Below are 24721 nucleotides of genomic sequence, written 5' to 3'. Positions count from 1 at the left end.
TTTTTTTTTTGTAGAGTTGAGGCTTTGGTAGATGGCCCCACTTGTATTAGCATATCTGCTCATGTAGTCCTTGTTCAGGTCTTGGGAAATATTTTCTAGTTTTGTATACAAATCCTAAGCCGTTGTGCTTTAGTTGCAATGGTCTATTTCCCTGTCCACCTCTAATAAACAGATTACTAATTAGAGAAATAAAACCGTTCATTTTTCTACCATTAGCATAACGTTAGCTAAGTGAGCTATGGCCTGCATAGTGTTTCTGAGCACATTCACTTTCATGTAGGTAGAGATGGAAAGGAAGGCCAGGGTACTATGCAGTCAGTAACAAAACCCAGATTTACAACACATACTGAAGTCACATCTGCCCTAAACCACCTAATCTTGGACTAGCACTGTTGACCCTTGATCATGGTTATCTGGTCATTCTCTAAACTTTTATGATTTTAAGGTATATGAATAGCAAAAGAGTGTATCTCAGTATTTAGTGGGTGTCACAGCTCTTCTCCACCAGGAAGCCCCTAAAGCCGATTTCTTTTGAGAGTGAAGGTTCCTCTCCCCTGACCTTCTTACTGGCCTGAAATAGTTGCGATTCACTCATCATTCATTCATTAACTGACTCAAATATCTCCATTATTCCCCATTCCATGTTCTTTACTTGGCTCTGCATCCCTCTGGGTACACAGAGATGAATGAAAATTTCAGTGTGTAAGAGCAAGACAGACATAGCGTTTGCGGTAGTCCTTGGTCTGTGCTCTAAACCATAGTGTGCTGATTGACCTCTGGAATTATAGAGGCTTAACTCAGCCCAAGAAAGATTCTAGTCAAAGACAAAGACTGAATAATAATCTTTCCTATTTAAATCTTTCAAAAAAAGATTTTAAGTCTATACAGCCAATGAAAGTAGTATGAGCTAGTCTGTGCCCATGTGAGTGCTTGCTTAATCTCTCTGACCTCAAAGCTCAGGAGGAAAGATTATGCACACAACTTTTATTATTATTAATTGACTTGGGATGATGTTGGTGCCATTAGTTCAGTGTAAATGTTTTCTTTTTACAAATGAAATCCCATCAATAGTATCAGGCTGTAGGAAGTTAAACACGATGCATGTGTACAAGGAGTTTTAAGCTTTCAGCTGACATCTGAGCATGGTGGCACTCAAGAGGCTGACAGAGAAGAAGCATGAGTTCAAGTCTAACTTTTGCTGTATACTGAGACTGTATTTTAAAAGGCAAATACTTGGGATGTCCTCAGTGATAAAAGAATGACCTAGCAATGGAAAAAGCTCAAATTCCATCTACAACACACACACACACACACACACACACACACACACACACACACACACACACACTCACACTCACTCATGTAGGAAAGAGAGTGGAGTGTAAAGAGTGGGTGTAGTTATTGAGTAAGTCTGACAAATTAACTCTGTAATGCATAAATTATTTTTTGTGGTCTATGGACGTCTTTGTTTTTCTAGTGAGGTGATCAGTAGATGATTTTGTGTACATCGGGACACACATTGTATGATCCAATAGTGTAAAATACTGCTTTAGCTTTCTCTTGCTTTCTGAGTAGAGACTTGGGCTATCAGCTCTTTCTTGTCCTTCTTGTATGTGACTAGCCATACATCTCTCCTGAGATATTCTTGCTAGTAGTACATTCTCCCCTTAGAAGTAGGTTTGAAATTGTTGTTGTCTGTCTGTCTGTCTCTGTCGGTCTGTCTATCTTTCTCTCTCTCTCCCCCTCTCCCCATGCCCCTCCTCCCTCCCCCTCCTCTCCTGAGACAAGGTCTTACTCTGCTGCCTCGGCTGACCTGGCAGTGTGGCAATCCTGCCTCAGCCTCCCTAGAGTTAGGATTGTGTTTCACCACATCCAGCTTGAGCTTTCTGCGATTTCACTGGTTGAACATCGGTACACAGAAATTTCAATTCATATATCTTAACATATGGACCAAAATTCTGAAGTCATGTATTGTGTTCAGGTACCAAAACTCCTGAAGAGCCACATCTCATTTCTTTTTGAAGTTATCCAGTAATGTCTCAACCTCAAACTTGGCAGCAAGTTTCCCTTAAGACCTCGCATAACTTAGCCAATCCCTCCTGATTGTTCAGGTTCAGTCCTGTGCACTGTGAATTCAGATGCTGATTTCTATTCCCAGACCTTTGTTCAGAGTCGGGGACAATGGGTGTGGCCAAGCATCTCCAGACTCAATGTTATCTAAAAAAAAAAGAAAAATGTTTTCCATCATCTCTGATTGGTCAATAAAGAGCTGACTCTGCCTATGACACTGAAGAGAACACAGGAAGGCTAAACTTGCAATCCAAGCTAGGAGCCCAGCTTGAGAGAAGACAGAAGGACCAAGAAAGTGAAAATAGAGAGAGAAGAGTAGCCATAAGACAGAGGATCCAGAAGGAGTCCTAGTGGGTGGGTGGCCAAGGGATTCACTATGAGGACACACATGGCACAGAGCAAGCCAGGGTGAGACTCAGACTGCAAGTAACACGGAGCCTGTGGCTGGAAAGTAGACAGCTTAGAGGGTTAGAATAGATGAATATCTGCCCAGTCATGGTGCTTAAAGCTTGTTAATAAATCGAATCAGTCTTTGTGTCAATTATTTGGAAGCTAGGACAAGTGAGTATAGATAAGGCTTCATGCTTTATTGTCTACACATGATCTTCCACTGATTTGAAGATTTTATGCCATATACAGCACATACTCAAATTTCCCCTCTGTCAGAGCACACTATCAAAATTGTTAGGAAAACGGACTGCTACAACTAGAGACATCACAGTCCCGACAAGGCAAGAACCGAGGAGTGGATCTGTCGAAGCTGTTCTACTAGAAACACGACACCGGATGCGACTGAAAATATTCCAGACATAGATGCATGATTGAGGTCCAAATTGTAGTTAAGTTTGCTTTGTATTGTAGGATGTAAAACTACCCCCTTCCATGGGTTATTTAGGCTGATCCCTGAGACAGCCATAGCCTTTCCTAATTCAGTATCTCCCTATCTTCTGGTTGGCCCCCAAAATAAACAACCAGTGAATGAATGAAAACCAAAACAAACAAAAATATCAGTTCTACGTTAAAAAATAAGATGAGGTAGAACCCCTCTTCTCCCATTCAAAAATATTTCTGGAGCTACCAAAAACCTCCCATTTACTGATTAGTTGATCTTTTTAAAAATGTTCCACTGGATAAAAGACACAGTGGATGGTTAGTCGGACATGGCCTCTTTCTCATCTCCTTCAGAGCCTGGACTCTGGCAGCCTATTTGTCCTTGCTCCCCTTTTCCCTTTGGACTGCACCTTTTTTTTGGGGGGGGGCTAATAATTTATCCCTTCCCGTGGCCTTTTCCTTCTTTGCCTCCACCATGGCCTACTTAGGCTCCTCCCTGGGCTCTGCCTCCCAGCCCATCCTCTTCAGCTTGCTGGGGAGTTCAGTGGGAAACACATACAGAGCCCATAGGTCACAGAGCTTCCCTGCCAGACTGTCAATTGACCTGCACTTAAGAGCATCTTCTGCTCTTGCAGAGGATCCAAGTTAAGTTCCCAGCACCCACATCATGCAACTCAGAACTGCATTCAGCCCCAGCTCAATGGGTGAACTCAGTGGGCACTAGTGCGCGTGTGCACACACACACAAACATACACACACACGCACACACACAAAGTATACATAATAATACATATTAAAACTTTAAAAAAAGAATCTCTCTATAAGGACGCCTCGTATCTCAGATCGTCTCTTTTGGTTTGAACATCAGCCCCATTCTTCTCTCCTTTGGCACGTACCACAGACTGTTATCACAGAAATGTCTGGGAGATAACACTTTCCCCAGCTCTCAAGCTTTGAATTAGGTCAGATGAAGACAAATCAAACACTGTTTAAGGAAGCTTTCATAGAGAGATTTCGGCACGTCTGTTAATGCTAATGCTTTGTAAATAATACCTCCTGACATACCAGGGTCTGACCTTGGTGGCTTTAGACTTCTGTATTTCTCTGCTACTCTCTTTGCAAGGCCGACTCTTCTGTGTTACCAAGCTGAGAAAGAGGGGACTGAGAAAGGCAAAGGCGATGCAGAGAGAGATTCTGTGTTGGTTTTGTTTTGTTTTGTTTTGTTTATTGAATGAATGAGCCTCAATTTTGGATTTCGGATTAATTCTTCCAGTTTTACACATGTACACACACACATACACACACAACACACACACACACACACACACACACGGCCTCTTGTTCCATATTTTAAATGAGTTTCTCTAGTTCATTTCAGTGTCTAAAGTGATAAATGTGATCATAGTTACATACAATACCAGGTGTTCTCTTGATTGTCAAACCTGCCCTTTGTGGCCTACATGACAAATCTTTATTTAACTTAATCACAAAATCACATTACCTGAACTAATCCCTCTAATGAAAGTTAATCATGATGTCCTAGGGGCCAAAGAGATGTATGTATGTATGTGACTGAAATTCCACTAAAGGCTTACTGGAGGTTCTTATCTATTTCCTAAAATCTAGGAAAACACTTTTCTCCTAAATTAAAGATTGAATGCTAGAGGGATGGTTTTAGATACATTACCAACACACAAGCATTCACAATTTTAAAAACATTAATTCTTGTTTAACTTCGCATCATTCCTTGATTTCTCATATATTGCTAAATACTACATTCTTTAAATGATTTTGAGGGCCTGCTCCATGGCCTCCCTGAACAACAGAACAGGAGACTCTTTGGAGCTATAGAACATTTCTAGAGATGGCCCACAGTCCCCTGGAACCTCGCTGACCTAGGGGAACAAAAAGGGGAAATATTCTCTTTTTGTCCCTCTGACCACATTAGAATAGCCTCCAAGTCTAGTTACTAAACACCAAGAAGATCAGGACACCAGTCCTACTTACAGTATAATATTCGAATAGACCAATATTCCTAAATACTCTTTGATTAGACATATATTTGTACGTAAGTCCTTCTTTACTAAAACAATTTCCATCTTTGTAGCATTCTTCTTCCTTAGTGCCCTGAGCATTGACAGTGAACTTTCTATGTGCTGTGAGAATTTTCTCCCCAGGGGAGGGGAGACTAAGCAATGGCTAGCCTAGCCCTTCTTTATAAGGTCCCACTGACAAATCAAAGTTCAGTTTCATTAAAGTTCACTCTGAAGAACCAATACAGTTACTGCACTTACAAGAGTTTGTTTATGGGACTGTGGGTGGTCCCAAAACAATGACACTTAACATTTTTACTTGGTATGTATGAGGACATTTTATAGTCACATAAACGTTATATACATACATGCATACATCTCTCTCAACATGTGTGTGTGTGTGTGCATGCATATATGATGGCATGTTTATGTCCTCCTTTTGCTAAAGAGTATTAACACTTAACAAAGCCCTGCTGTGACTTATTAGGCCAGCACAGTTGAAGGCATGCCACTGACATTTAACTTAGAAGATAGGACAGTAACCCTGTATTGTTTCTTGAAAAAAAAAATCATTTATTTGCTTTTAAGGAGGCTATAGCTTTCAAAAATATCCTTAAAATCCTCAACATGCTTGTGGTTTATATATGAATTCATTTTTATATAAGACACATTTAAAGCCATAGACATAGGTTATTCTTATCCAAAGGGAGAACCGTTGCCTGATACGAAAGCATTTCCTAGAGTAGACACAATCATTGCTTTCAGTTAATTTATACCATCAAGAAACAAGGACCATGTTAGAAAGCCAGAATTGGGAGAAGGAACAAGGAAAGACTGTTTTAACGCAGAGCTGTTTGATTTCATGTGTCACGCCCTTAAGTATTTTAAGTTTTAAAACTCAAACTAATTGTTCCAAAGAAAGATTCAGGACTAGTAACCATCTCTGACTAGGCAATCCTTATTTGTTTTTAAATTTTAGTTTTATTGTGAACAAAAGGAAGCTGGGCCAAGTTATCAACTTTCCTTTTTTACATGAGTGTTTACTTATAAGTCAAATTGTCATTAAGTACAAGATGCTCAAAACAAACCACAGACTCTGCTGGACCAATGGATGCACTGTATTCATAATCATACATAAGGCATACTTTAATTAACCAAGATTTTAAACATTGTTGCTTATTGCAATTATGTTTCTATTAGTTCTCATTTGAAAGGGAAACGTAACAGATTTTTGGGAAACACATTGTTAGATTGGAACAATGAAGTGGGACAAAAACACCAAAGGTCAGCCCCCCCCCCCACACACACACACATGCACATTTATTTTTCTCAGCTCCAGCTACCCCTGTGTATACTGAAGGCTTTTCTCTCACATGGTGTGTTGCTAAGATGAAACCCAGGTGGGGAATGACAGCTTCAGATATTTCTCTGAAAGCTGACCCGAGCATGAACCCTTTGTTGTATGAGACTGGGGTGGGGTCGGGTGGCTTCCTGTCTTTCACTGCTTCTTTGTTTTAATCTTGCCTCAATCTTTAGCCCTGCTCTTCTGCCACAGTGTGTCCACAGGTCTATTCCTTACCAGCGGCTGTGGAGTAGGTAGCAGCTTGATGGCTAGCAGTATAAACAGAAGCTTTGTTGATATGTCTCCTAACATTCACACATTAGGTCATTTGCCATTAATGGTTTAATAAAGAGCAAATTATGACTTTCAGTTGTACTTTCTTTACCAACCTATGATTTCCTTTCTTTTCTTCCTTCTTTCCTTGTATCTTTCTTTTCTCTTCTTTCCTTTCTTTTTCTTGTCTTTTTTTTTTTTTCCTTTTTCCTTTTTTGGTTGGTGGGGATGCCATGTCCCACCTTTTGTAACCCATTCTGGCCTCAGTTTCCCAGCCCACCTGTTGCATCTTCTTCAGGTGTGTGCCACCACCATTGAGTTGCAATTTATAATTCTTTCCAAGAAACTATCATAATTCAGGTCCTTTGATCTTAAAGGTCTCATTTAAATCCAGAAGCTCTGCGTGACAGTGGAGAGAGGCCTCAGTGGTTAAGAACACTGGCTGATCTTCCAGAGAAACTGAGTTTCATTCCTTGCACCCCAACTGCCTTCAACTTTAGCTCCAGAGAATGCCTTGCCCTCTTTCTGTGGCTGCGAGGACTCCCATTACAAAAGAATACATGTCACCTCAAAGTGAAAGGAGATACTTTGCTATGGAGACAAGTTCCAGTGACTGTAGGCCACAAACATAGATTTAGCTCACCCCAGACTCTATGCTCTAGAATGGAAGATATTTTATGAAGCTTTTATAATAACAAAGTCATAAACAAAACTTAAAAAAAGAATACATTCGTAGGCCTGAGGTTAATGTGAATATTAAATAATATGTGTATCAATTCTATAAATAAAGGTACTTTTTATTGTACCATATTGAATTTCACACCATATACTAAAACTCATATACTACTCACTGAGTAGTAGTAAATTTAGTTACACACATACACACATATGTATCTTGTATCACTAAAAATGAACTTTGAATACACAGTGAAAAGAAAATATGTCAGCAGAAGCATTGGAGAGGTGAGTACAGTAAACAGAAGACACCTCCATTATAGACCTCAGACACAGTTGGTGGAACTCTTAGTTTTGCATTTATTGGAAGAAGGACGTCTGGGTAGTTAACACTTTCCAAAAGATAAATAGTGCCTTGTTCATACATACCAAGAGATTTACCTAATGGTCACAAAGCCATTTAGGTCAGGTTCAGTGGAGGCCAGTAAACATCTATTGAGAGGACTAAAGACTGAACAAGGTAGTTTGGCTCTAGACTTGCAACATTCCAACTGTTATGGGGAGACCACCAGAGACGACCACTCAGGCACAATAAATTGAAAGTCTTTATTGCACATGGCTGAGACTACACTCAGGTATTGAGGAACCCAGGTCTAGCCCCAAGTGTCCAGAGCACAAGGTGTTTGAAAGCAAGAACCATATCTTGCCTTCAAATTCTTGGCATCTTGCTTGGCAGAAGCCAGTAGTTTAAGAGAAGCTAAGGTAAGTTAGCTGGGATATCTTGGCCACAGGTCTTAGATCAGAGTTGGTTAATTTTCCACAGAAGTCAAATGAGATCAAATTCTAGTTAACCGTTGCAATGGCCTCAGCAAGCATGCAAGATGGAGGAGCCCCTGCCCCTTGTCACCTGTCTTTCTACTATCACTGAAGATCTGATCAGTCAATCAGCCATTCAGGAGGTTCAACTACAACGTGTGGCTTTTCTCTGTGAGCTTTTGCTATGGTGTTCCAAAGCACATGATAGACCCCCTTTTCCTCGCCCCCTACACACACATATAATATACTACCACTTACAAATGTACACACACAAACATACTCACAAGTCACTCTTTCACACACATAAATAAAATGATAAAATAAGTCCTTATAAAAATGTATACATGATTATAAGTAATCAAAACAAAGTGAAAGAAAGCTATTAGGAACAAAAGACTTGTTTTAAAGCTGGTCACTACAGATTTTAGCAGAGCAGTTGGCCAAGTGACCACCCAAGCGTCACAGTAAAGGGGCTGCCCTGTGAGTGTGCCCTGAGGTTCAGCTAGAAGGTGCGGCTTTTCTCTGGGAGCTGGAATGTAGCATGCTGGAACACATGTGTTTTTAATCTGCGGAAGCTTAACCTTTTCATTGTTCTATTTGCTTTTTCAAGGTGGTGAATCCCAAAAAGAAAGGAAAAAAGAAAAAATACACCAATTCAGGAACAGTAAGTCATATTTAATGTTATTTGTTAAGGACACAGATTCTAAATGACTTAATGGTTTGGAGCAGACACGATCTCAGAAAGACATTTGCTTCACTTCGAATATGAAAACAAAGGCATATGCTGGAAGCCTTACCTCCCTAGGGGAGCAGAGATCACGGAAGGCCTGGATGGTTGTTTGCCGGTGTACTAGAGAAGAGATCGCGGAGGCCCTGGATGGTTGTTTGCCAGTGTCTTCCCAGTACTGGAGAAGAGATCTCAGAGGCCCTGGATGGCTGTTTGCTAGTGTCTTCCCAGGGATGTGCTGTTTTGACCTCTCTCTCCAGCGAACTGGAGTGCAGTGAAAAGACCAAACTCAGAATGGCTGCACTCCTCAGTGACTCCTACCTAACACTGACCTTGGAAGTCAATGTCCTCACTGACAGGATAGCAGCTGTGGGGATGCTGGGGGAAGTCAGGATGGGGATAGGGGAGCAAAGACGGCCAGAAAACTAAAAATAATCAGGATCACCTTGTTTGCAGATTAAACAAATTTTAAAAAAAAAAGCAATATTTTTCTAAAACTTGTTTTTTTGTTTGTTTGTTTTCTTTTAAAGTTTTGTATTAATCATAACATTCCAAATACTAGATGGCCACGTTAAAGCACAGGGGCAAAAAAGGCCATTTCTTGCACAGCTCAGCTTGATGAGTCCATGTGTACCTACCTTTAAACGCTTTGCAGATGTTTCATCTTTCCTAATCTACAGGGGGGACAGCATAGTGTCCCTGCAGATCACTGCCAAGCTGTACTTCATAGCCACAGAGAAGTAGATAATTAATGCTGTCTTTCATCCCTTCCCTCCTGATGACGCCAAATGCACATCCTAGTGGATTTTAATAAATAATGTCTGTAGTTATTTTTAAAATGCAAGGGAATATCATGTTCCCTTTAGTGGAAAACTGCCTGTGTTCATTCCACTCCATGTTGATATTACAGTTAATACTGACAGGTAATTCTCTCTCTCTCTCTCTCTCTCTCTCTCTCTCTCTCTCTAGGTAACCTTATTGTCCTTCCTGGTGGAAACAGAAGTCTCCTTCTTGGACTACATTAAAGGAGGGTAAGTCATCTTTAAAAACATGCCGAACATCCTGTGTGTGTGTGTATGTGTAGATTGTTGCCATGGAAGCAACCAAGGACTACCTTTGAATATTATACATACATACATACATTCATATATACACACATACATACTTACATACATGTATACACACATACAGACATATGTATGTGTAATTTATTTAATTCTACATATGAACAAAAGCTATTAGGAACGAAAGATTCATTTTAAAACTGGCCACTACAGATTTTAGCTGTGACTCTAGCTTTTGTCAACATGACATAAAACTAGCAAAGACAGATACTTACTTAAACGAAATCTATTTCAAAATGAAGTTAATAATGAGGCTACAATGCAAAACCTTGGTGAACAGCATTTCCTACATTTCAACAAGCATGTCTTGAGGTTCACTGCATAGAAGAGGTGCTGCAAGATCACGTGGGATGTGCCACTACCATTTGCTTCATAGTAATTACACCGTTGAAATGTTCTACTAACTCATACTAGTAACATCTGTGTATTTACCAAGGCCTGACCTCACTGAATAGCTTCCATTCTTTTTAACTTTGCAGTTTTACTAACTAAATAGTTTACTATCCATTTTAATTTCATTTTGTTTTTCTTAAAATTTATTCCTTGAGAATTTCATGTACCTTTACAATGAAATTATTCAAGTAGTAAAATATAGAATGCTTCTGCATCTACGAGAAGTCACTGCTACTGGACCTCTCTTCTAGAGGTGCTTAGAGGGAGGTCTACTGAGATAGAAGCATAAACTGTTGATTTTCTTCTTGTCATGATAGAAAAGGTGGGAGAGAGTGTCATTGGAGAATACTGTGTGGATGAATTCTGGAACAGACAGACAGACTTTAAATCATTCAGAGAGTTAAGAAAGGGTTGGTGACGATTTACAGCCCTGAATATTGTAGTCATGAATCTCCAGTTAGCTGCATATTCCAAACAGTAGGCCTGCCTCTTCCCACCATAACCTGTTTCTGTTTCCAATAGGTAGGAATAAAGATACTGCTGCCTTCCTTAAAGGAGCTGTGTTAGATAGTACAGTTCTAACCTTCAGTAAATACTAGCCACTGCTTCCTAAAATCTTCTGTAGGTTTGAAAGACCAGTATTTGATCATGCTTGTTTTCTATAATGTTAGTAGTGGTAATTTTCAGTTCTCAAAGAAATGGAAGGGAAAGGTAAATGTAAGTGACTAAAGCCAGTGAAGTTCATCTTTTAGTCAAGTTCCACTTGAAGGTAACTATTGTTTTCAGACAGTACTGTTCACTCTACCACATCTTAATTATGATGCTAAGTCTTTGTACAGATTATAGATAAAGGGTTTCTATCCCAGTTACAAGAAATACAAAAGTCTTTATGGGAGGAGAGAGGAGAGGCCGTGTACCTGTGCACCATTATCTCATTCTAAAGGCCAATCAATGGGAGTTTCTTGACTTTGCTAGTTTGAAATGCTAGCAGAGTGTCAGAGCCTTTACAAATCAGCCCCATAAGAAGAGCTGCAGAGGTGACTCAGTGCCCAAGAGCACCAGCTGTTCTTCTAAAAGACCCAGGCTCAATTTCCAGCACCAAAGACAGCTCATAACTGTTGGTTACTTCAGATACAGGGGGATCTGACACCTTCACAAAGACAGACAGAGACAGACAAACGGATGGACAGACAGACAGGCACGCAAGTAAAACACCAATGTCCACAAAATAAAAAATAAATCATTAGATAGAACAAAAATAAATAAAATTTAAAATCGACACATCAGCCTCATGATAGTTTTCCTTAAAGATACTTAAAGTAGTTTCGCAAACACAATAAACTGTTTGCTTTGATTTTACAAAATGCATGATGCTAGTTTGATGCTAGTTTGAGTATTGTCTCAGGGAGCATGCTTTACCAGAGCAGGCAACACTAAGTTTTCTAATCTGATTTCTTGTTTGAATATGCATGCCTAGGAATTTTTTTCTTTAAATAGGGTTCCTCGTAGGGGCATCCAAGTGATTTGTATTCATCAGAGTGGTGGAGAGCCAAACCCTGCTGCCCTGAGTGGAGATAAATCTAATAAAAGCAGCCTGCCTTCTATAAACTCACAGGGAATGTTTTCATATTTCATCGAAGTCAGCACTTGGAAAAGAGACTTCTACACATATTAAAAGACAATCTCAAAACTTATTTTCATTAATGCTTAATTCTAAATTTGTAAACTTAAAGGTAGAAGTCGGGAGAAGGCCAAGCAAACATATATATGAAAATCCTATATGAAAGTCTGTTTCTTTGCATGCCTTTTTTAAAAAATAAAATACGTAAAGTTAACAAAATAATATGATATAGGCTTGGAAGTCAAGAGACGTCCAGCCTCAGAGTTTGCATGGTCTCTCACCCTTACTCTGTCTCTCTAAAGATACAATTCCACACTCAGGGTAATAGTGGAAGGGTTTCATCGTAAAAAATGATGCCAATCACAGTTATGCTGGGCAGATTCTCTGTCATGGTGCATAACAAGAGTGCGGACAGCTCCTGAACTAAAGAGCAAAGGCAAGGAGGGCAGATCCAGCAGAGGGCTCTCAAAGCCCTGCAAACCTTCTCCGGCTAATTGGGGTCAATCACCTCCTCTCTTTGAAGTGCTGGAGCTTCTGAAGAGGAGGGTGCAATCACAGATTTGGAAATACAGCTGTGGGAAGCATGTTTCTATCTCTGAAAGAGTTTCACTCTGGGGAGCAATTAAAAGTTTGAGAGGGAAGATGGAGAGAAAACAGGGGCTAATGAAGGGCATGTTGCAGAAGAGGGCAGAGAATGTGTCCTCTCTAGTGCCTGGTGTGCGTACGTTGGCGCCGCAGTGCAGACCGTGGGTCACAGGGTGTGCTGTTTTGAAGTTCTCCTCCGCAGCAGTTCATCCTCTGCTGAATGCAGTGGTTGTAATTCATGGCTTGACCCTGTACACTAGCCGGCAAATACAGAGAGGATTAAAAAAAAAACAAGTCTTGAGGCGGTATAAAAAGAACCTTCTCTCCTGAGAGGAAAGGATTAGGGGGAGCCTGGAGAAGCCCGTGCTTCCCAGGAGTCTGTGCGGCAGCTTGTAGAGCTATTTATCACACACAGGTTCTCAATATTGTTCCCTTTCAAGGAATTGGAACCTACTTACTGTATGAGAAAATGGTGCCAGGGAGAGATAGAAGTTTGGGTGAGGATTTGTTCTCACAACTGCCTAGCTTGCTGTGGTTTTGAGATCCAGGCTCTCTGATGGACAGCTCAATCAATGGTTCGCTAATAAGCAAAAAATTCTACCACCTATTTCATTTCAAATAGGCTTTTTTTTTTTTTTTTTTTTTTTTTTTTTTTTTTTTGAGCAACACTTGTAGTTTTGGACCGGAGGTTCATTTTTGTTTGATTTGGTATTACTTTTGAGGTTTCTGGGGTTTTTTTGTTAGTTTGTTTGTTTGTTTTCTTTTGTTTTTTGATACTGGTTAGAATTGTGAAATGATACTTTGTCGCCCCTGTGTGCGTTCAAAACACTTAACTCTACAACATAGCCCCGGTACTTAAGACTCAGCTAGCATCCCAAAAGATGGCGTAGAAGGACTGGAAGGGCCAGAGGACCAGAAAGTCTGCTGTCTTCTACAAATGACAGGAACCTATACCCAGGCTATTGCACCAGTATAGCTCCTTAAACAAGACCTAAGTAGTAAGAGCAATGACAGGAAAGGTAAAGCTCATGGGGCTCAACCCCTAGACAAAGAACTACAGGTATCTAATGAACACTGAGAGAGAAACAGATAACCCCTCCCAGGGGTGAGTCTACTAATTGATTTTTCAATATAAAGTTGTCATCTCTGAAATCATATTCTCACAAGCCACACTGAGGGGAATTTGTCAGGTTATATTTACACATATATGCATATATGTGTAACAATAATCAGAAAGAGCCTATTGATTTGAGAGAGTGAGAGGGGGCATGGGAGGAGATGGAAATAGGACGGGAAAGGGAGGCAGAGTTGATATAATTATATTTCAATTAAAATATTTTAATTAAAAAAAGTGCATTCAATTCCCAAAGTCCAGAAAAAGCATCACATCTGTTCATTTATGCAACTGTGTCTGTGTGGGCAGAGAATGGCATCACTCCCCACCAGTGTTTCCATTTTCATTTGTTGGAGGCAGCACCTAGATGTATTACGGAGCATTTTTGGTGTTTTCTTGGATCTAGCAGGTCCAGTCCATAGTAGCTGAAGTAGAGGGAAAGAATCTACCATGGGAGTCAAATTTTAAACAACAATCTCTGACGCTCTGGTAGCTCGATCCATAGCTTGACCAGCACAGCACACTCTAGTGTTCACAGATCCTGGAAATCAGAGTCAATGACAGGGATACTAAAGAATGTAAAACCCAGTAAGTTCCTTTCGAGAGTGGTCGCAAGAGAAGTCATATGCTCTTATGAGAAAGATCTTCAAAGGTGAAGTTGGCTTCCCAAGGTACATTTGACTCTGCATTTGTACAGAAACCTGTTCTTGTCTGGCTGTTCAGGATGAGTACATTTTAAGCATGACTTCTCAATTTTATTTTATGTGTATGAAGGAACATTTTGCCCGCCCCTCACATATATGCATTGTGGCCCCAGAAGACAAAACAGGGCATTCACTGGATGTCCTGGCACTGGAGTTACAGATAATTGTATGGTGCCATGTGTGTGCTGGGAACTGAATCTGGGTCCTCTAGAAGGGCAGTTTGTGCTCCAAAACACTGCACGCTCTCTCCACCCCCCAAAGCAAAGCAAGAGTTTTAAAGATGAAGCACTGTGTGAATGAGGCGGTTTTCTGGTTTGTCAGTTGATAATTGCTTTTCATTTAAAGAAAAAGGAGACTCTGGAAAAGATTGGATGAGGACTTAGGCTGGGGACTAGTGCTTAAGGCTTGAGAGTCAGAGCAGGTAATGGAACCTAAATGTAAGCTATATTCCATGTTAGGAAGTCAGGGCAGAAGCAGGGTCCTGATAGCCTCATAGCTAGAATATCAGGACTCCTGGAGGTGGGGAGGCATAGATTCCAACAGTCACAGAGTGTGAATATGTGTTTATCAAAATTAAACAAGGATGAGGGACTCCGCCTTCAGGATTCATAATGTTCAGTTTGTGCAACTGAAGAGGATTTTTAGTTAGTGAATAAATCCACATAAGTCCTAAACCTGTTTACTTGTGATTCCCAGTACACGAGGACAGCTATAGACATCTGAAAGGCCATCACTCTGGGTCATGTGCACAGCTCTTTCCATTGCTCACCATGCTGGCAGATGTTTCTGACATTTACAGCTTCAGAAAGGTGGGAAAATAAAATAGGAACGCCCGTCAAGTGTGTGCCCTCACAGAGTTAGAGTGTGTGAGATGTCAATAGTAACGTTTACCCTGTGCCACACAACCTCGATTATGTATTCCAGGACAGCACAACTCTATGAAGTTCTTGAAATCTCAAGTTCTCTTGTCTGTTTTTAAAGCAAAACCTCTGAGTGCAACATTCCAAGGACTTATACAAGTTCCTCATATGGATATTCCATCAGGAGCTATATTGTATGAATTTATATTTGATCCTTTGCCTCTGACATTACGCTCTAAGCATGATGAAGCATGGAGAGTGTAGTGTAGTTATTGACAGCATCGTTTGCCTCCTTGATGGGAAACAGATCATTTCTTAAAGTCTTCAAAAGCTCTGTAAAGGCTGTAGGCCTAGCAGCCACCGTCTTTAAGAAATGGATCATTACTATTTTGTAAACATGTAGACTTGTGACCATCGGCATAGTAAGCATGCATCCTAATACGCACAGACTCATCTAGAAGCAGTGGGAATGGATTCACTGGTAAGATGCTGCACAGTTCTTGTTGAGTTTAGCAATGCAATGTTGGATCCATAAGCTTGGTAAGTTCAGAGCTGGTTTTTCCTTGGCTTCCAGGTCTTTCTATCACAACACCTAGCTCTTGGCAGTTGGAAGACAGTTGTTGACCTTTAGGGTATTTCCGTTTTGTTTTATTTTGATATTGTTTTTATGATAAGAGTGGGCATCCCGTCACTATCAACGGATGACTTGCGTGCTCAGGCTTCATGTTTCTTTTCTGATCTGAACACACTGATGAAGCAAAGCAGATGACAGAGAGGAGTCTGAGGAAAGTAGGAATTAGTCAAATCCCATCATCAGTAGCCAATAAATATACACCAAGGATTCCTCCAGTGCCTCTGCTACTCAGTGCTTATTAGTACATTGCCCTATGTAGCATTTACTACTAAATAATCTTTTATAGTCTGTTTTAGAGGATCCTGAACCTTTGGAGGAATCTCTGGTCTAAATAACTGACCTGTAAGATATCTCCACCCACCCCCCATCTCTCTGAACCCCTCCCCACTCTCTTACCCTTTCTCTCTCTCTGTTGCCCTCCCTCCCTCTCTGTCTCCCTCTACCCCTCCATTCTTCCCTTCCTCCCTCCCTCCCTTCCTTCTGTCTTCCCTTCTTCTATAAATCACTCTCCATGTGTCTCTCTCTTTTTCTTTGAAGTCTCTTTCTATTTTTTTAAACAATCAATGAGTGTTTTTGTATAGGATATGTTTTGTGTTTGGATAAGTTATTTTAGTTCTAAATATTTCTTCTTTCTGTCTTTGTTCTCACACACCATACAGGTGTATAGCTCCCAGGGAGCTAATAGTCACAGCTTTTCTTTGTAGCTTTGATAGACGCAACTGCTCTGAAAGGACCTTTCTTGCTGTTAATGTTGCTGTTTCTGTCCTGAGAGCAACTTAAGCTGTTAAGTCTCCTACCTTCTGTTACCATGAATAGACACAACCATAGAATTAAACTACTCATGAGTGTGGGGGTACAGTGAGGTTCTAGTGTGCAAAAGAGAGTTAGAGGGCTGGTGAGATAGCTCAGAGGGAAAAGTGTTTGTTGCACACACATGAGCATGTGAGTTCACCCTTATAAAAAAAAAAAAAAAAGCCAGGAATGGCAGCATACTCCTATCACTCCAACAATGGCAGATTGAGACAGGTGGATCCTGGGGGATTTCTGGCTCCTGGCTTAGCTCCAATGATGAGCTCAGTGAGAGAACTTATCTCAGAAAATAAAGTGGAGGGCAATGAAGCAATATCAACCAAATGCACAGAATGGGTGAACAAACACACACACACACACACAGAGAGAGAGAGAGAGAGAGAGAGAGAGAGAGAGAGAAAGAGAGAGAAAGAGAGAGAAAGAGAGAGAGAGGGAGGGAGGGAGGGAAGGAGGGAGGGAGGGAGAGAGAGAGAGAGAAAGAGAGAGAGAGAGAGAGAGAGAGAGAGAGAGAATAGCATTAGCAGAAGGTGTCTGTTCCTAAAATCTAAGAAAAGTTGATCTGAAATGTGGAATTCTAATTTGGTATTTAAAATATGCTAAAATGGTATGTCTTCAAAGCTCTGGGTTACTTTCATCCTTAACGAATCCCCAATTTGAATAAATAACAGACATGCATATGCTTCTGAGATTAGTATTGAGAGCATAGTTCCTAGGGGACAAATTTACATTGAGCATATGATCATGTCCTGATACCTTTGTGATTAAGGATGCCTGTCCTTAGGAAGGTATGAATTTACATTCTCATGCTGGCCTTTGTCGTTGGTTTAGAAAACTATTGAATTTTGTGAGCATCGTTTTTCTCACGTGTAAAATATATAAAAGGTACAGAACTGATTGTCCTATGCAAATTATTCTTAGATTAACAGAGATAATGTATATAACCGGGCACCATAATGTGTATGTTTAATATGTATGTTATTTTTATGGGATATATTTTATGTATACAGTATTTCCCTTGTCTCTTTCTGTTATTGTACTGTTCTTGGGAACCTGCCCTCCCCACATTGAAATTTGCCCAAGGTCACAAGAGAGTTGCAGAGACTCACTCAAATCTAGTTCTTTCAGACTCAGCCTGTTTCGGTGTCACCTTGTCACCCTGCATTACAGCCTTTTGCCATGACACACCAGTGGGCTGGGAGTGGTTGTTCTTCTCAGCCCCTCACAGGGAATCAGTTATCTGGAATGTTCTCCCAAATGTCTCCCTTCATTACTCCTCTGAAAGTTGTACTCATTTTGATTCATGCTGATCAGAATGAAGCTCCCAGGGAGCCTGTATTCTTAGCCTCTAAACCTGATTTCTGCTCTGAGTAAAACGTTCCTGCGTGGCTATAAAAGGAATCTGCATCGACTTTGTGATACCTAAATATGAAAGGTTGATCATTCCCAAGGGAGGGGTGTGGATTTTTAATTCAATCCCAGAAGTGTATGCAGGAGTTCTGAGTCTGAATCTGAAGGAGGCAAGGTCTGCTTGTTAGGATAGTATGAGAGGCCTGATGGTCTAGAGTCAGAGATCATTGATGTATAAGCCTCACCACTACTAATAGGGATGCCAAGATAGGCACCTTCATCATCGTCGTCATCATCATCATCATCACCATCATCATCATCATCATCATCATCATCATCATCATCAATCATCAATCATCAGTCATCATCATCATCATCATCATCTAATCGTTCTAGACATTGAATAGTTCAGCTTGCCAAGAGTATTATTTTTCACAAGAAGTGCTATAAATCCTTAAAATATGCTAAATATGTTCTTGAAACACAAGCTTACTTTCGCCTTTTACTGAAGTGCTATTTAAATAGCACAAGAAAGGGAGACCCACAGAAAGAGTTACATATCACTGTGATTATGAGTCTTCCTCTTACTTATGTTGTTATTGGAAAGAAAGGAATGGCCTCACGGATGTAAACAGTCATGCGTGTACCCGGAAGTGAAATGCTTACCTACTTAGTGTATTGTAGAACAAGAGAATTGCAGGGGGGCGGGGGGAGGAGGAAAAGGAGAAGGAAAGAAAGAAAGAAAATAGCCCACTCGTCTACAAAACAGGGCTGGCGAGATGGTTCAGCGGGTGAGAGCACTGACTGCTCTTCCAGAGGTCCTGAGTTCAGATCCCAGCAGCCACATGGTGGCTCACAGCCACCTGTAATGCGTTCTGGCGCCCTCTTCTGTAGCGCCTGAAGACAGCTACAGTGAATTACACCGGAGTGAGCAGGGCCAGAGTAAGTGGACCAGAGCGAGCGGGGCCGGCAGAGGTCCCGAGTTCAGTTCCCAGCAGCCACACACATGATGGCTCGTGGCCATCTGTACAGCTACAGTGTACTCATACACATAAAATAAATAAAATAAATCTTTAAAAAAATAAAAGAGAAAACAAACTGACCAAGTGAAATAAATTTATGTATTGACTAACTCCTGAAAATTTACATATGTGTATTTTATATGTGTATATATTAATATATAATTTAGATATAGACATATAATTTAGATATATACACATATATAATTTAGATATTATATATATGTATATACACACACATACTATGTTTTATATATATATACACATACGCGCGCGCACACACACACACACACACACACACACACATATATATATATATATATATATATATATATATATATATATATATATATATATATATAATGTGGACGGTACCATATCAGCTTGATGTGGAATGCCACTTGAGCTACATCAGTTTTCAGAAACACAGAGGTGGGTCCCATCTCCAGGACTGGTGTTGTAGAGGTGTTTCAGTGTTATGGGTAGTTTTACTGTGGTTTCTAAGGTAGCAATTACTGATGAGTGCTGGACTTGAAACCCCACAGTTTCTTGTGTGGACTCTATACTCAGCCACTGGCAAAGATCTTGAGCTCAAAACCAAGCTACTCTATCTCAAAGGACGTTTGTATTTTACAGCACTAGGACAATAGAGATATTTCTAACACACTCTCGCCTAGTACATCTGCCTGTTTGATGCGGTCCAATATATGTTACATTTCTCCAGACAGTTTGTATAAAAGTTTAATACAATCACCTCCTTGGCACAGCCGCTTACTTGGCATTGTTGTTTGCTTGCATTCTAGGACGCAGATCAACTTCACGGTGGCTATTGATTTTACAGCTTCAAATGGTGAGTGCTACCACCAGTGTCTGGTACATGTCCCAATTAAGTGACAAGATTTTATTTCCATTAAAATTTCATATAATTTCTCTTTATTTTAACCTTTTGCAAATGTCTAGACATGCGAAATGCACAAGAAGTATAAAAATTATAACAGATTAATTACATGTCAATCCATTTTATTATTTCACATTTCTTTCAAAGGAATGAATGTTTTAGATGTAGTTAAGCCCCTTCTGTGTTGGAACCATTTTTCTGAAGCATGTCTAACTATAGTTCCCACTCACTCAGCCTCTAAGTGTACTTAGTCCTGTGAATGGGGTCAACCATATTTTTTTACTCACTTTTAAACATCCATACATCTAATTCACTAATAGGATTGATGTAATATGTTTTAGTATGGACACTAATGATTCATGTAAAAATATTTTAAGGAGGGGCTAGAGAGATGGCTCAGAGGTTAAGAGCACTGTCTGCTCTTCCAGAGGTCCTGAGTTCAGTTCCCAGCAACTAAATGATGGTTCATAACCATATATAATGAGATCTGTTGTCCTCTTCTGGCCTGCAGGCATACATACAGATAGAACACTGTATATATAATCAATAAATATATCTTTAAAAAATATTTTAAGGAGGAAAAGTAACGGAGATTTAATGTTATCTCGAACCAAGTTTATTGTGAATGGAATGATTATTTGAATCGGTTATATTATATCCTAAAACCTTGAGCCTCATTATTATCTCTTATTTTGTCTGTTATTGTTTGTATGTGTAGGGTGCACATGTGTGAGAGTGAGTAGGCCTATGTCAGAGCCCAGGGACAGAGCTAGTGGACAACTCTCCGAAGTCAGTTCAGTCAGCTAGCTGTGAGATCCAGGCTTACACACCAAGCACTGTTAACCATTGAGTCACCTTGCAAGCCCTCATCATTTAATTTTGCCAAAAGCTGCTATTAGTTGATATTTGCCCACAGGTGGTTTCTAAACTACCAAAGTTTACTTAGAACAATTCAGCTGTAGAAGGCAAGAAGGCAGCACAGTTTCATTAGAGGCTCTGCTCAGGACTTCTCATTTAATCTTCTCCTTGAACTTAGTGGTACTATGTGACATTTACTCTTCAGTGACATCAAGCAGCTGCAGCGGTGGCAGCCAACTGTAGCTCCCTGGGTTACAGGACCACAGGGAAGGCAGATGCTGCCCTGTGCAATTGGGACTTGCTGAGATATGTTGCAGGATTAGGAGTGTTATGTGTACTTTTGACTTACAGTATCTTCAGCATCCACTGTGTTTATAAGATAATGCCTGTCTCAGTTAGGGTTACTATTGCTGTACTAAAACACCACGACTCAGGCAAGTCTGAGGAAAAATGGTTCCTCCATAGCACTGTTCATCATTGGAGGAAGTCAGGGCAGGAACTCAAACAGGGCGGGAACCTGGAGGCAGGGGCTGATGCAGAGGCCATGGAGGGATGCTGCTTACTGGCTTTTTCTTCATGACTTGATCAGCCTACTCTTTTTATTTGTTTGTTTTGCTTTTGTACTTTTCAAGGCAGGATTTCTCTTTGTGTAGCTCTGACTGTCCTGGAACTCACTCTGTAGACCAGGCTGGCCTCTAAATCAGAGATCCACCTGTCTCTACCTCCCAAGTGCTGGGATTAAAGGCATGCAACACCACCACCCTTTGATCAGCCTGCTTTCTTATAGAACCTGGAATCACCAGCCCAAAAATGTGCCTACTCATAAAGGGCTAGATCCTCCCACATCAATCAGTAATTAAGAAAATACCTTCTTGGCTTGCCGACAGCTCGATCTCATGGAGGCATTTTCTTAGGTGTGGCTCCCTGCTCTCAGTGGACTCTTAACTTGTGTCAGGCTGACACAAAGCTAAGCAGCACAATGCCCTTCAGCGTGTTGAGGAGCCTCTGGAAAAAAATTTTTTTTCCTAATTACTCATTGTTTCTACAGCTCTCCTATTGTCTCTTTACATTTCTCTTACATTGACTCACATTTCACAAATATACTTTTAGGAACCAATCAGCACCCAAAACGCACCTAAGTCCAACCTTACTCCTGTGCAGCCTTGTACAGTTGAGCCAACCTAGTTCTACCAGATATTTTACTGATAATACATGTTGACTCATCCATAAGAAAGCTAGAACTGCGGTTAGCAAGGCTAATTTCTTCCAGCTCACCTCCTGTCATGTGTGAAAACTTATTCTTCAGCATTGTTCTTGATTTAGTCTATCAGATACAGCCCATACAAGTCATTCAGCCTAAGTCCAGTGGGTTGAAATCACTAGTCATTGTCCTACTTGTGGATTTTAGGCCAACTAAGAGAAACAATTGTCTATTCTGCATAAAGACACCGACACTGGCACTCACTCAAGGTAATGACAATCCAAGCAATGTTTTGTGGAACAAGCAACCGGATTATCCATGAAGAGAACTACCTGCACAGAAGCTTCCTGGCTCGAGTCCTCTAGTTATTTAAACAGAGTTCGTGCCAGCCTTTCACAAGCTGTCCCCAAAAACAAAGAAAGAAGGACATCTGCCCATTCCTGCTGTGAGGTCATTGCTTCTTTGATGCAAAAAAATGAGACAATTCAAAAAAGAAAACTTAAAAGGAAAATTGACCTTTCATGGACACATGAACATAAAAAAACTCAGTGAAATAACTGAAGCCAGCAACGTATGATAATATATCATCTGCTCGTTTGTTTTCCCATTTTCTCATATTCATCACCCTAAGGGTGAAAAACTGGATGATTTCTCTTGAGATGGGAAACAAGACTCTTGTCTCCTTGTCCACATTTTACTAGATGCTATTATTATGGAAGTTAGACAGAAAATCGTTTTAAATATTAATACTGCACTAAAAATGTTTTACAACTAGTCATGAGTCGAGCAACACTAGAATACGATAGAAGATAAATACATATATCGATTCTTTTCCCATACCTCATTAAGAAATAAAAACATAATGAAAAAAGGAAGATAAGTCTCTGGTGAATGAGTATGATAATAATGGAGAGGGGATCACTATATTACCTCTGCTACATCTTACTAACAAGTTTGAAGACAAAACTGTGGCATATACTGAAAAGAAAAGGACCAGCGGCAAGATCAAGAAGTTTATTCAGGAACCATTTTTGGTTTCTGTCCTCATATGACAGAAGATAATAAACATCTGATACAAGGCAAGGACACACTCATGGCTTACTATGATGTGGATTATGAAAAGAATGCTAAGGGTTCTAACTACTGGAGAAACAGGGTCATGATGGTGGCAAAGAAAATCCTTGATGCTGGACACAAACTCAACTTTGCTGTAGGTAGCCATAAAACCTTTAGCCACGAATTGACTGATTTTGGCTTAGAAAGCGCTGCTGGAGAGGTTCCTGTTATGATTATCAGAACTGCTAATGGAGAGAAGTTTGTCATGCGAAGGAGTTCTTGAGAGATGGTAAGGCTCTTGAGTGATTCCTGCAGGAATACTTTGATGACAACTTGAAGAGATACCTGAAGTCTGAACCCATCCCAAAGACCATCGAAGGGCCTGTCAAGGTCGTGGTAGCAGAAAATTTTGATGACATAGTGAATGATGAAGATAAGGATGCTCGTTGGTATGGTCATTGTAAGAATCTGGAACCCAAGTATAAAGAGCTAGGAGAAAAAAATTCCTACCATCTACTTCTCACCAGCCAACAAGAAGGTAACTCTAAAGAAGTATGAAGGTAGCAGTGAATTAAATGATTTTATCAGCTATCTACAACAAAAAGCTACAACCCCCCCCCCCATAATTCAAGAAGAAAAACTTAAGAAGATGGCACAAGAGGACCTCTAAAGCATTAGTCAAATGCACCACTTTATAAAAGGACTCTTAAACCAGAGAAGGCAAAACCATCAGAGAGGACAGAATGGATATATTCTGAATTCCATTAAATTTTTCTCTAAACTGTTTCTTAGCTGCACTGTTTGAAAATACCAGGACCAGTTTATGTTTGTGGTTTGGGGAGAAAATTATTTGTGTTGGGAAGAATGTTATGGGGATGGGGGAATTGGGTTGGGGTGTTATTTTCTATTTTTTTTGTACATTTGGAACAGTGACAATAAATGGGCCCCCCCTTAAAAGGAAGAAAATAGAAATATTTCACCTATGTTAATATTAAAAAATAAAAAAAACAAGAATGCATTTAAAATATAAATTTTATAAACAAAAGACTATATTCTCATAAGAATGTTAAGAGAAATTTAAAATTTTAAATCAAAATTTAAAAATTTTATTTTGGATTGTAAGACCATCTTCCTTGAAGTGATTGACAGATTTGATATGATATCAGAATCCAAAAGGTTTTACTTTAGAAAAGGAAAGCTTAAGTTTTATAAAGTTATCTGGTATTGCAAAGGTTTGAGAAAAGCCAAAGCAAATGGGAAAGAAAAACACCAAATGCAATTGGATGGAAAAAATAATGGTCTTTTGCACAACTGGTTAGACACACACAAAAGGATGAAAAGAACAGGCACACTCCAAATTGTTAAATGGTAAAATGTTCAGAAAAGAAAAAAAACAAAAATAACAATAACAACAACAACAACAACAAAACAAAACCCAAGAAAACAAAAGAGGCTTGTGAGACATGAAATCAGATGCTCAGTCTATGGTGGATTCCTTGTTGTTATAGTCATCGCTCCTACTAGTTACGCTAAATGTCACCCAGCAACAACCATTCCCATCTTCATAGACGTTGTTGAAGGCACAGGACAGATCCTGACAAGGTCACCTCTCAAGGAGCTGAGTGTTTTAATGGCCATTTTTATGGAACAAAGAAGACATGAGGCCAGGGAAAGGAAAAGCAAGAAGAGCCAAAAGAAACAAGAAATAGTGCTTGCATGTATGAGAGATA

General features: G+C 40.0%; 1 protein-coding gene and 1 pseudogene across 2 annotated transcripts in view; both read left to right on the top strand.

Moving 5' to 3' along the window:
* Cpne8 (copine 8) overlaps positions 1 to 24721 on the top strand; it is a 176744-nt gene that overhangs the window by 121482 nt on the left and 30541 nt on the right. For both annotated transcript variants that reach the window (XM_031353136.1, XM_031353145.1), the window contains 3 exons: positions 8651 to 8704; positions 9737 to 9798; positions 19782 to 19828. In XM_031353136.1, coding sequence (XP_031208996.1) covers positions 8651 to 8704; positions 9737 to 9798; positions 19782 to 19828 — 163 coding nt within the window. The remainder of the gene's footprint in view (positions 1 to 8650; positions 8705 to 9736; positions 9799 to 19781; positions 19829 to 24721) is intronic.
* On the top strand, positions 22465 to 23873 carry LOC116082377 (annotated as a pseudogene).

This window comes from Mastomys coucha, unplaced genomic scaffold (assembly GCF_008632895.1).
Source record: "Mastomys coucha isolate ucsf_1 unplaced genomic scaffold, UCSF_Mcou_1 pScaffold11, whole genome shotgun sequence".
In the NCBI taxonomy this organism is placed as follows: domain Eukaryota; kingdom Metazoa; phylum Chordata; class Mammalia; order Rodentia; family Muridae; genus Mastomys; species Mastomys coucha.
This window is presented reverse-complemented; position numbering and strand designations above follow the sequence as displayed.